We start from the raw sequence: 13,305 nt of genomic DNA on the forward strand, positions 1-13,305 counted from the left end.
CAACAGTATTGATTCAGGGTTTGAACAATTATGCTTTTATAGAGTTTTTATTGGTAAAACTCAGTGTATATATCTTTATGTATCAACAAATAAAAAGACAATGATACACAAAGCTGCACTAGTTTTTCAAATGGTATTTTTAGACCGGTAACTATTCCATGTGATCATCTGGTCACATCTCGAATCCAAGACTGAATTAAAAAATTATAAGCAACAAGCGATAATATATTCGTGACCACAGAACACAGGCCCAAGCTATACAAAATTGGAAGTTTCCTCTTTGACAATTCCGAAATTATAATCTGACCTGACTTCTGTCCCGTCCAATAATACGATTTTCAGAATTTGTGTTTAGTGATTTAATTATTTTGGTACTTTCAGTTTTTCAACATATAAATAAAAGAGAATCGATCAACTTTAAGTGCGCACTCCTTTTCATCACTGAAACACTTTAGTTTACTATAGAAAGCGCGGTTTTAAACCGATTCGCTTTTGTTTTGTCAAAAATTCGACGGGAAAAATGAAATTGGTCCAATTTTGTACACATTTTAATAATAAAACAAGAATCGATTTCAAATGTAAACATTGGTATGTGCTTATAGTTACTGCTGTGAATGGAATGCCGAAGTACGTTAGATATCTTCATTTTATGAAAAATCAAAAGTGGCGTAGATAGAGTGTTGCCGTCAAAATGGTTTACATAGAAAGTGGTTTAAGTGTTCACAAAATGTTACGTTATTAGTTTTAATGTGTGAATATTTTAGAAAACAATTTTGCTTTCATACTTCGAAAGGTAATGCAGATGATCCACTGGAAAAATTCAAAATCCTAACTTATATTTAAGCCAACAGGGTGCATAGAACGTAGAACCATGTATATTACTTATATGTAATATCTATAAACTTTTATTTTATAGCAGATAGAAGTTCTATGATAATAAGGCTGGCAAGCGTCCAAAGGCAGCCAGCAGCCGCAAATCTACAGTTCTTTTAATTTCAACTGGAGTTAAATTGTACACTGTAGGTACTTTAGATACCTTTGAAATACTTTCGTTCTCAACACAGAGCACTCGGTAGTTTTTTAATCTAATACATTGCCATTGTTTTAGAATACTTTTATGCGGTTATTGGTATTTAACTTTTTAGAATATAGAACTGGATTGGAAATATATTTTTTTTATGAAAGTAATTAGATGTCAAGAAAATCTATTGAATATTTTTCCAACAAATGATTATTTGCATTAGCATTTACTGTACTCTGTCCATACAAGCAACGGAGTGCTCCAAAACATCATGCATAGTGCACGTGACCTCCCGGACAAGGCTACTTATATGAGTCGCACTAAGAAATGACTGAAATTTTTTTTCAATATTCCGCCAGCCGATTGCAATTAAATCTGATTGGCCAGCGTAAGGACGCTTGTTTATTTCACCCAATATTCAATATTTATTTCACCACGCAAATGTGCGTGGTGACCATGGTTTGATGACGCATCTATCTTTGTTTGATGGATATAGTTTGCAAGTATCTACACTATAATTCCAAAATAGTAGGCACTAAATTCTCAGAAATGATTGACGTTTTTGTCTTAATCTCTCTTGCAGTGGCGTACGAAAATTAAACTCAATAGATGAGGAAAAATATATCGAATCACAACCTTGACAACAATATTTTCGTTTTAATGTAATATTTCTGAGACTTTAGTGCCACTATTATGGAATTGTACTTTACGAGCCTCAAATTATCGATGACAGTTCAATAAGGGATTTCTCGATCATATTCATATTTCCTTGATAGCCGTTGGGGTAGTAACCTAATGTTTCTTGTTCAAACCATGACAACCTTTTTTTTAAGATGACTTGTCTGAATGAAATTTGTGTATTTATTGTCGGCAAAGTTAGTTTGCAAGTTATATTGTTTCATTAAAAATTCTACTGTCGAGTTATAATTCTTCATTAGTATCACTAATTTGTATCAAAAGTACTGTTTGTTATCTTCACCTGTGGGATCTCATTTTCAACTCGAGTAATTTTGACATTCATGTAATTCTTGTATACTTGCTCACGACACGTCACATTTATCTCACTCAAGTATGTCATTTAGGCTATGTTAGTAAGTATATAGGGAGTCCTTGGATAAACCCTCATAGGAGAATTATGACCAATCTAGGATTTACAACTTACAAATAAAATGTATTGTATCAACTCACGCCATTTTACAGATTAAAAAGGCATTTTTAAAATCAACGGTCTTTACTAAAATTGACGTTATCAAGAATAAAGAGGAATCAACCTTTTACAAAAAGTGAGGAAACGAGAACAATGAAAGTCTTCATGAAATTTCATTTTATATTTAACCAATTCCAGTAGAAATTATTGCGCTAAACCATAAAGGTAGGTTTACGATCAATTTTCCATTAAAACTTAGTCTAAACAATATCAAAACAAGTCTTTAAAAATGCTACTTTATTTTGATCCAATGAATTGTCAACAATTATCTAGAATCACCTAATTCTTATTCAGTAGTAAAAAAAAACGGAACCCATAATCTATGATACAAAAAATACTCGAAAGCATGATGTGAGAAAAAGGTGGTTCCAAAAAAGATGGTAAAAGATAAAAAAAATTTACATAGGGTTAAAATTAAATTAATTTTATTGAACAAATGTAGCTTTGCATTTTAATTTAGCCAACAAATTACAGAAGATGTATACACCACATCAACATCTTGCCAGTCGATAGGGCGTTACATAAGTAAGCTGTTGATAACTGATGGTCCAATACGATAATATATTTCAGATAACATAAAGCAGGGACCCACTGGACAAGATGACGTTCGATCTTAGCCCCCACCATCTTTCCTGTCCATTATTATTTATCCAAGGCAGTATTTGTCTTTACTGCAATCACCACCTGAAAATAAAAAACAAAAACATGAAATGGCTCCAAAACTACCACTTTCTGAATGTGAACATATACTGATCCACTCCACATATCCAGCTTAATGGACTAATCTCGAGTAAATTTATAGTTAGTTGGAAAAAAACAAAAAAATTAGTAAAACGTTTGTTACACAATTCAAAATAGATAATGTGAATTTTTAAACAGTGCCAAGTTGTCTCTATCGACATTATTTAAATTAAAAATTTCCATATCACTTATTGATAAGGCATCTAAATTTTTATTTGTGATTCAGCTAATTAGTATTATACCTGATCCACTCATTCAAGAGATTTTTTTAGTTTGAAACAAAATCTAATTAAAACGGTTGATTCTACCCTCTGAGCATATTTCTATTCACACTATGGTACAAAATAATCCCTTTATTCTTTCGATAACATTGTATCCAATTTTCAGTAAGCATAGTATGATAATACATACATGCTTGTGGAAAAAATGGATTATAATTTACGTCTCACTAGACGCCTGAATACAAAATGTGTTAATATCCAGGTAACACGGAGACGATATTTAAACACATCGATTATAATACATTTTTTCACCATTTTAGGAAAAATTATAAGATAAATATAGTTTAAAAAAACTAAAAAACACGCTTTTGAAGAACTTCCAACTAAAAAGTAAATTTAAAAAAAAAAAGCCTAAAACAATAATGAACGAAATATACTAGTATCATTATGGAAAAAATGAAGGCGCTTGATATACAAAAAATATGAAACAAAGCGCCCACGCTTTTTTCACAATAATACTAGTATTTTTCGTTAGTTATTGTTTTCAGCTTATTTAATAAAAAATATTTTCAACTTTTCAGTTCGACGTTCTTTGAAGGCATGTTTTTTAGTTTTTCATGCTATAAAAGTGTTTTTTAGTCTTTTTAAGCTATATTTATTTCATATTAAGTTTGGGATCAATCAGCCGTATATTATTTAGAAAAAAAAATGACCTTTGATATTTTCCGACTCGGGTGAGGGAGCTTGAAAATCAGCTACCAAGCCCAAGGCAGTAGGCGCGCAAAGGAGGGTTACAAATAAGGCAGCAGGCGTGCGTGTTATTGAAAAAAATATTTTTTTCAAATGAAATACATGTATAGTGAGTTCGAATTATATCAAGGAGGTTACGAACAGCGCCATCTGCCCGCGAATAAATCAAGCAATTCTGTCAAATACAGATCCCAAGATTGAGTTACAAACATACATACATGTGAAACTAATAAAAGCATGTTAAAATAATAATAAAATAAAAATATCCATACAATGACTTTGTCAACTCACCTCTTCTCCGCAAGATTTCAGTACTGTGCAGAGTATATCTTTACCGGCATCATACTCATTTCTGAGTTGGGCGCCTACCTCACCGTCTGGGACTTTGAGATCTTCACGTAGTTCTCCGTTGTCTGACATGAGAGATAAATATCCGTCATCAGAAATATCAGTCAACTGGTAATCTTCACGTTTAACGTGAGGTACGTCCATGTTGTGTGTAGAGGGACATATATCTTCATATTTTTTACCTGTGAAATAAATTAATAGTTATTCACAAATATTTTTTGATTATTGTGTAAAGAACAAGGTGAATGATTTTGTAAAAAAAAAAATTAAATGTATCCAATTTTTAGTAAGCATGATATGATCAGTCACAATATGCTTGTGGAAAAAAAGGACTATATATAATATATGTCTCGCTTGACGCCCAAATATTAATAGAAACGAATATTCAGGTAACACGGAGACTAGGGGTTAGGTTCGATACATTCATGGATATAAAAATCAGTATAGAATAGAAACCTCATGTCTTTTGTTATATATTAGGTTGTTTCAAAAGTTTTGTCCGTTTTAATGTCATGTGTTTTTGTAGCTCCATATCTCAATAAATATTTATATATACATATAATATATACATTGATGCTGTTCATTTCGTTCCAAATTTCAACTTGCCTCTTTTCAAATTACTACAATATGATGTCTTTGAGCGGTTTCGAATTCAAACTGAACCAAAGCAGAGCCTGGAAAATTAACCAGGCATTTAATAATGTTAATGAACGCATTGTTAGAAGTTGGTTTGCGAAATTTTGTTCCAAAAATTTGAATGAGGCACTAGCTATTCATTACATTTCATTTATTCTATATGGTAATGAACTTTAATTTGAATTAAAAAGGAATGTATTTCCAATTGTTCGATATATAAGATGAGATCTCTACAGGTACCATGAGAAACTCCAAATATCTTGATATTTGAAATTGTAACTCTGAAGTAAGTATTTTCAGAATCACTTCTCAAATCAATATAATTCAGACTGAGCAATAACAAATTAATTTCATTCAAATGATATTGAAAATAAAAGAAGAAATATATGCTAGAAAAATTCGAAATGGGACTATAGTTGTTTATTCATTAATTCAATTTATTCTATCTGATAAACTTTGATTTCAATAAAATATGAGATACTCGTTTGGAATATTTTAAAATACAAGATCAATCCCTGGAGTTATCACATGGTTTTTTATTTGTCCTCACCAAATCATGATGTATTTTTCAGATAAATGGTTGTTTTGGGTGAAGATATTCCAAAAAAAATACAATTATAGTAATTTTTTTCAAGATGAATCAGAAGTATCCAAGAGTTTTTCAAATACTAAACCGAAAAAGATCTGTTCACATTTTACCTTATGTATATATGGTCAATTGTAAATGCATTCTGACCTAAACCAGCTCGATATGTAAAAGTAATCCAATATTCATCAAGTTTTTTTTCAAACATGAAATGGTTAACATGAGGTTAACATGGTATATTTTTCAGAAAATTAATTAATGGAAAAGGAAGGTTTGGCTTTCTACTTCTCCTCTTTGATCCAAAAAAAAATGTGAATCTTCCATATAAAGGAAAACCAATTTCAAAAAAGTAACTCTATATCTCTTAGATCATGCAAAGAAGTACCTTTCAGACTCCAATTAGAAGAAAAAGCCCTCTCGAAACAGTTACTTGAATTGTATTCCAAACATTCTTTAAAAATTGAATCATATGTCCTGTGAATGATATCTGACTAATTCCATAACGAATGTTGGAATACAAACTAAATAGTGTTTTTTGTAATAATTCAGTGTTCACATATAAGTATTTTTCTTTCAACGTTTATATTAAAGAGAGGACTTTTTCTTCCAGTTCGTGTCTGAAAATTACTTCTTTACATGATCTACATACCTTTGTAGAGTTACTTGTTGTTAGAAGTTGGTTTGCGAAATTTTGTTCCAAAAATTTGAATGAGGCACTAGCTATTCATTACATTTCATTTATTCTATATGGTAATGAACTTTAATTTGAATTAAAAAGGAATGTATTTCCAATTGTTCGATATATAAGATGAGATCTCTACAGGTACCATGAGAAACTCCAAATATCTTGATATTTGAAATTGTAACTCTGAAGTAAGTATTTTCAGAATCACTTCTCAAATCAATATAATTCAGACTGAGCAATAACAAATTAATTTCATTCAAATGATATTGAAAATAAAAGAAGAAATATATGCTAGAAAAATTCGAAATGGGACTATAGTTGTTTATTCATTAATTCAATTTATTCTATCTGATAAACTTTGATTTCAATAAAATATGAGATACTCGTTTGGAATATTTTAAAATACAAGATCAATCCCTGGAGTTATCACATGGTTTTTTATTTGTCCTCACCAAATCATGATGTATTTTTCAGATAAATGGTTGTTTTGGGTGAAGATATTCCAAAAAAAATACAATTATAGTAATTTTTTTCAAGATGAATCAGAAGTATCCAAGAGTTTTTCAAATACTAAACCGAAAAAGATCTGTTCACATTTTACCTTATGTATATATGGTCAATTGTAAATGCATTCTGACCTAAACCAGCTCGATATGTAAAAGTAATCCAATATTCATCAAGTTTTTTTTCAAACATGAAATGGTTAACAAGTTTATAAATCGTATATTATTTAGAATAGGGTTTTGTAATAAATTTACTGATTTGTATTATTGTTCCTCTTATCTCAGGTTATCTTTAATGTCACAAACTATATAAATATGATTATTATGTAAGGACAAAACATTCAAGTTCTTAATGATTCCATCGTTTCCAGAGAAGCCAAAGTAAAATTTTTTACTATTCTTTGTTTGAGTACGAAAACCTCTTGTATGAACATATGAAATAAACTGACTGAATTTGTAAACCTCAAAACAAAGAAAGTTCAACCTTCCTACAGAATTCAAATGTCATTGCTAAATTCTATTAAGGATTTCTCAGAATATCAGGTAGTTTATTCTAAAATATTTAATCCTGTAAGGATTATTCTTTTGAAAAACCCTAATGCTTAGGGTAAGGATCCCAAGTCTTCAACAAGCAATATTGTCATTAAAGCTGAACAAAATCAGGTACAGAATGTTTATTTTAAAATGAAATTGTGAATTCCCTGTTATGTAAATGTTATCTCTGTAATAATGATTTTTCTCCAAATCAGAAAAAAAAATCACAAGTTTATCTCAAGACCAAAGATGAACTTATTTCTGTAGTAGAAGTATTTGGATGGAAAAGGATTTAATATAAAAAGAATCCTAAACCAATTATTTGAACACATATAAACTTTATAATCAAGAAATTAAAAAGGAAATTTCTCAGATTTACAAATATTCATTGTCTATCATTGCTGGACAATTATTATTGGTGAATGATATTGTGTCAATATATTTATAATCTATTAGTGAAAAAACTAAATTAAAAAGAATGAAATATTAAAATTGTATTGAAAATAACTGGACCAAATTATTCTAGTGATTCAGTAAAATCTAAAATAATTGAAAAAAATGAAATGAAATTCAAAAAATAAAAGTAGAAAATAAAAAATTGCAAGAAATCTAATTTGTATAAAAAACACATTATTGTTATATGAAATTGAAATGAATTAATAAATGGGTTCGACCTTTAGACAGTAAAATATCAATTACATGCAAATATAAATAAAAATGAAAAAAAGATTCAAAATCAAGCTACTTTACAATGTTTTGATTGTTAGTTTTTACAATGATCTTCATCTGTATTGTGAATACTAATAATCGAAATTTTGTGGTCTACCTTATTGAAATCTTTATTTCCATTTTGTTTTTTCCTCATTTATGTTAATGTCTTATTATAATTTTTCATTACTATTTCTATTGTTTGCATATAATTTACGTTTCATTCATTGTAATGCACTGTTTGGAACCTTTGGTGTAGTAATGAATATTATTAGAGTTTCATCCCAACACTAAACCTTTGTTTTTAACACCTTGACACATGTTTCAATCATGAAGTGACCATCTTCAAGAATTTAATCTTCCTCTTGAAGATGATCACAATTTTTATTCTATTTGTACAATTTCATTACTTATTTGACATTATTTTCCACTTGAATATTTCGGTTATTTTTAGTATAATTTTAATTTAATATATCAACACCTTTTTAGACAAAGGAAGCCAAAACTTGTGATATATATCCTCCGAATTGTGAAATAAATTTGTAGTTTGTTAATGAACATATCAATTGTTGAGTTAATCAACTTCATTTAGAAAGTAAAAAAAAATTATGGCAAATATAAATAAATTCATTAAAAAACCATCCGAATTTATGTTAAGTTTTTGATGATCATTTCATCAAAAAAAAACTAAAAATTTATTTAAAAAATGTATTTGGTAAGGAAAAATATTTTGTAGTTATGACTTTTTTCAATGTAGTTAAATTTTTGTGCAAGGGTTAAAAAAAAGTTAATTGATTATTTATATTTCCTCATGTGGAATAGAATAAGAAGGGAATCTAAAATCTTTTTCAGGATCCAGGGAACAATCTTTGCCAAACTCTGAAATTCTGTAACTCCAATCCAATGAAATGTTTAGCTTAAAATTGGTTTTTTAAATGTACTTGATATATTTACAACTCATATTTGTTTATGGAATGAAGGATTCACTCAAATCATTTTTTCATTTTGCCTGCACACGTTCAAATCCTTATGCATTCTAATAAGTATTTGAGTAACATTTCATCGTGAGATTTTCGTTGACCAATTTACAAAACCGCAATAACTATTTATTTATACAATATCTCCTTCAAGCTTGGGAGAATGGTAATTTTCCTGAATATGAACATTATCCCAACTATCAGCTTTCAAATCTTGATTATTAAACTTCAGTCCAAAAACTATCACAAGAAATCACTTTGAACATTATAAAATATAATACACATCACATTTCATTTTTTGTTTAGATAATATATAGATGAAAATGAAATAGACCAATCAAGAAAACAGTGAAATAGAATGATAAGAATAGCATTAAGAAGACTGAAGAAACACTAATGAACTTCATGATAAAAGAACTTGAATGGATGTTTGAATATTGTTTATTAACATAAGACTATACTAATATATAGAAAGAAATAATCATCCATTATCAACTTACCAGAGTCAATATAATGAACATATCAAAAATTACCCACAACTATAATACAATTCACATGTATTAAAGTATGTGGTGCCGACATTGTTAAAAAAATAAAGTCTCATATTGATCTAATGAATAATAATATACGTGAAAAAATTGAATCGGGTATATTTTTCCGAAAATTAATTTATGGAAAAGGAAGGTTTGGCTTTCTACTTCTCCACTTTGATACAAAAAAAATGTGAATCTTCCATATAAAGGAAAACCAATTTCAAAAAAGTAACTCTATAGAAAGATGTGTAGATCATGCAAAGAAGTACCTTTCAGACTCCAATTAGAAGAAAAAGCCCTCTCGAAACAGTTACTTGAATTGTATTCCAAACATTCTTTAAAAATTGAATCATATGTCCTGTGAATGATATCTGACTAATTCCATAACGAATGTTGGAATACAAACTAAATAGTGTTTTTTGTAATAATTCAGTGTTCACATATAAGTATTTTTCTTTCAACGTTTATATTAAAGAGAGGACTTTTTCTTCCAGTTCGTGTCTGAAAATTACTTCTTTACATGACCTACATACCTTTGTAGAGTTCCTTTTTTTGTGAATTGATTGCTTCCTTCCTTTCTTTGGAAGATTCCCACATTTTTTGTATCATGATTGAGAAGTAGAAAGCCAAAACTGTTCTTTCCCATCTACATTTAATTTTGAGATTCAATATATCAATGTTTTGACAAATGTTTCTCTACTGCTGTGAAATTTTGCCATGTATTATATTATATGCTAACAAACCAAATGTGTTTAGTTAAATGCATTCATTGTACACTTGATTTTAGTATTAGTGTAATATTTAAAAATTTTAGGTTTTCAAGCTCTTCTTAATCCTGAATTTTAAAAAAGTTTACCAACAAGTGATACATTCTATCAACAGTACACTGTATTAAAACTTTTGTAAAATAAATGATATACATCATAAGTTCTTCAATATATAAGGAAAAAATGGACTTCTAGGACTTAGGATTAGTGCTGGAATCCACCTTCATTGCTATCGAATGAAACTCTTACCTGAGAAGATATCGATGCCGACCAAATGTACTTTAGCATGTCCGTGTTTACCAGTTTTGGATGTTGACATTTCAACGATCTTGCATGGTCTGGATTTCAACATAACGAAACCATTTTTACGTAAGGCTGAACATTGCATAGGAAAAGTTGCTGAGGCTCCAGAGTCTCCAGTCTCAAAGTGTGTGTCATCAATATCGGCCATTTTAATTATGTTGGTTTTCAACCTTACAAGCTACAAAAATAAAAGAAACTGTTAGTTCAAATTCACTTTTTGGGCGTAAACTGAACTCCGGCTTAAGCCCTTGTCCACGCGGCATAAGAACATGTGGTTGGAACAATAACGATATATGCGATATTCATGGTAAATCTAATGTTTTCGATATGTTTGTTACCTATATAAATACTTCAAGAAAATAATATGATCTTGGTAGATATATTCTCAACTGTATTTTAGAAGATTCCCAAGAATATTCCGAATAATCTATTGCAACATGGCGCGAATAGAGCCAAATCATGCACTGTCAAACAATCCGAACAATTTTTACAGGAGCAACCAAACTGAAAACTAGCAAAAATTCAAACGAAAACTGTAAGATAACACTGTTCACTACCAAAACAATCGAGTGTAATAATTTTTTATTTACCTTGGTTATTAAAGAAAAATAAAGTACTCACATGTGAACAAGATGAAATGTAATCCAAAAGAGGTATACAAAGCATGCGCATAGAATTATAAACGGGTCGGTTTAAGGAAATCGAAAGTAACTCTCTCTGGCGGGAACTTCAAACAAAGTGTAATACTAGTTGATTCTTTTCGAATTCGAAATTTTCGCAATGTATTGTCAATTACCCTAGGAAGCTGGTTTACTCTATATTACTAACAGACTCATTTTTCAAATGACGATTTCATGATGTGATAGAAGTAACAAAATGTTTACAAAAAAACAAAGATAACGTCGGCAAACATTGAGAAATATTTATCTGATCAACTCAACTTTCCTTTGTATTTATCAAGCACCGGGAACTTCCTGCCAACAAATGTGGTTTGTAAAAAAATAAGTAACACCATAATATTTACAACAATTGTGAAAAATAGAAAATAGAAAATACATAAGTATAAATTATAATAATGAGAAATAACCACTTAATGAAATTGAATATTTAAAAATTTCAAAAAATATAAATCTTACAGTTTTATTAGAAATTAAGAACTGTTTGGCAAAATTACTAAAAAGTTTGTGAATTGTTCAACTTAGAATTGATGATTGAAAAGTGATGAAACAAATTCGTGACTATTGTCGAAAATGGAAGGTGCCAAGGCTATCAAGTGTTTGAAAATGTTTCTGTATGTATTATTATACTATTAACAGTCAATGGCAGTGAAGTAAAATAAGAATTTTCAAAAACGAGTATGCCCAGTGCTGCTCCAAAGCAAAAATATTTTGTACGGAAATGACAGATGAAAATGTATGCTTTTCGCTATAATTGTATAGCATCAATGGTCGCCAACCCTGTCATTCATCAGAATGATTGACAAGTGACAGCTTCCCGCATGATGCAAAGATGGAATAAAGCGATTCGCGCATGCGCAGACACTTCTTCGTATGTGAAATGTGAACATTTTGAAGTGGTTATTGCAAATATATTGATTTGATTACTATTTGTCTTAATATTTATTGAAAATTTTGCATTCACAAATCTAGCTTTAGCTTATATTATGTATCAAATCAAATGACAACACAAAGTCTCTTGAAACAAAAATCAAGAGAGGTGAAGTAAACTACCAACTACTATTCATAAATATTTATCTAAAATTCGTCTTTTCTCACTGTGGATTTATTTTTCTTTTAGCGTCAGCGCTTTTCGATAGATTTGACATTTGACTGATCTGAAAATAAAGTGCTTTGTGATCGACGTGATCGTGATCTATGAGTTCTATGACAAACGGACATGCGGAATACACCTATCGAAATCAATGCAAAACCAAATGAAGTCAAAATGTATGCTTTTCGTCAATGTGGTATGCATGTACGAAAAAATATTGAATTGAATAGCAATTCGTACAATTGTACAGCCAGGAGCAGCCCTGAGTATGCCGTTTACAATGAACGGAGGTCCCTTGGTTCCTGAAATAAAAAGAAAGAGGGTAAAAGAGGGGAATTGTGGAGGTAGAAAGAGTCGAACTTTAGGGGCGGCAATTTTAAATTGAAATTATTGTTGATTACTCATGTCGTCCTACAAAGTATTAGTGAGGAAAGCATTCACTGCGGTTGGCAAACGCCTAACACGAAATGTCAAGTGTTAAACGAAGTAGATTTCCTGGTCAAACGGTAGTGAAAACTACAGCCTAGTCTGTACTAGCACGGAACTGATTGAGGCACGGAAAAGAAACACAACACGGAAGAACCATGAACACTCTTCAGAGGATTTTTGTCAACCTAACCTATGTTGAGGTGACAGGATGCGTTCCACTAAGTGCTCAAAACCGCAGTTTTTCCCGTTTCACTTGCTTGCGAGCGTTACTGTCGTAAACTCGAGTGGAAAGGATTATGAAACATTTTGGGTGTTCATGTGAACATTACAAATGTCAAGGTTGAAAAAATGAAGAATAAGTTCTAATGAGGTTACGTAAGCCTCAATAAGTTTCAATAATTGCAAGCTAACTTTATTTGTATTAAAAAAAGTATAACTTAATTTTTTTTATATAATTTCAGTGAAGTTGTTGAACAAATGAAGAATGAAGTTCGAATGTAATCAAAATGTCTTTTACACCAATTGGAGATTTGGTGATGCATCGCAATAGTGCTCCAGAAACTAGTTCATTTAGTTCAGATGGAGC

General features: G+C 30.1%; 1 protein-coding gene across 2 annotated transcripts; it reads right to left on the reverse strand.

The window, feature by feature from the left end:
* Positions 1-2,334: 2,334 nt before the first annotated feature.
* eEF5 (eukaryotic translation elongation factor 5) lies at positions 2,335-11,300 on the reverse strand. Of its 2 annotated transcripts, none has more exons than XM_023168617.2 (4): positions 11,142-11,300; positions 10,467-10,698; positions 4,232-4,470; positions 2,335-2,912 (listed from the first exon to the last, which is right to left on the reverse strand). In XM_023168617.2, the coding sequence occupies exons 1-4, from the start codon at positions 11,190-11,192 to the stop codon at positions 2,871-2,873; spliced, it is 564 nt and encodes a 187-aa protein (XP_023024385.1). In that variant the 5' UTR covers positions 11,193-11,300; the 3' UTR covers positions 2,335-2,870. The 2 variants fall into 2 exon arrangements, with proteins under 2 accessions (XP_023024385.1, XP_023024386.1); XM_023168618.2 differs by lacking the exon at positions 11,142-11,300 and adding an exon at positions 10,859-11,067.
* Between the last annotated feature and the right edge of the window lie 2,005 nt (positions 11,301-13,305).

This window comes from Leptinotarsa decemlineata, unplaced genomic scaffold (assembly GCF_025532065.1).
Source record: "Leptinotarsa decemlineata unplaced genomic scaffold, Ldec_3_MD MMD2_tig00001393_RagTag_RagTag, whole genome shotgun sequence".
NCBI lineage: Eukaryota > Metazoa > Arthropoda > Insecta > Coleoptera > Chrysomelidae > Leptinotarsa > Leptinotarsa decemlineata.

What these genes read in the sequence shown, in the direction of transcription:
- eEF5 (XM_023168617.2), bottom strand. Translation starts at nt 11,192, where the DNA reads ATGCGCATGCTTTGTATACCTCTTTTGGATTACATTTCATCTTGTTCA. An exon ending in ACATTTCATCTTGTTCACAT is followed by an intron (nt 10,699 to 11,141) that starts GTGAGTACTTTA and finishes TTATTTTTGTAG; the next exon opens with CTTGTAAGGTTGAAAACCAA. An exon ending in TGAAATCTTGCGGAGAAGAG is followed by an intron (nt 2,913 to 4,231) that starts GTGAGTTGACAA and finishes TTTTATTTTCAG; the next exon opens with GTGGTGATTGCAGTAAAGAC.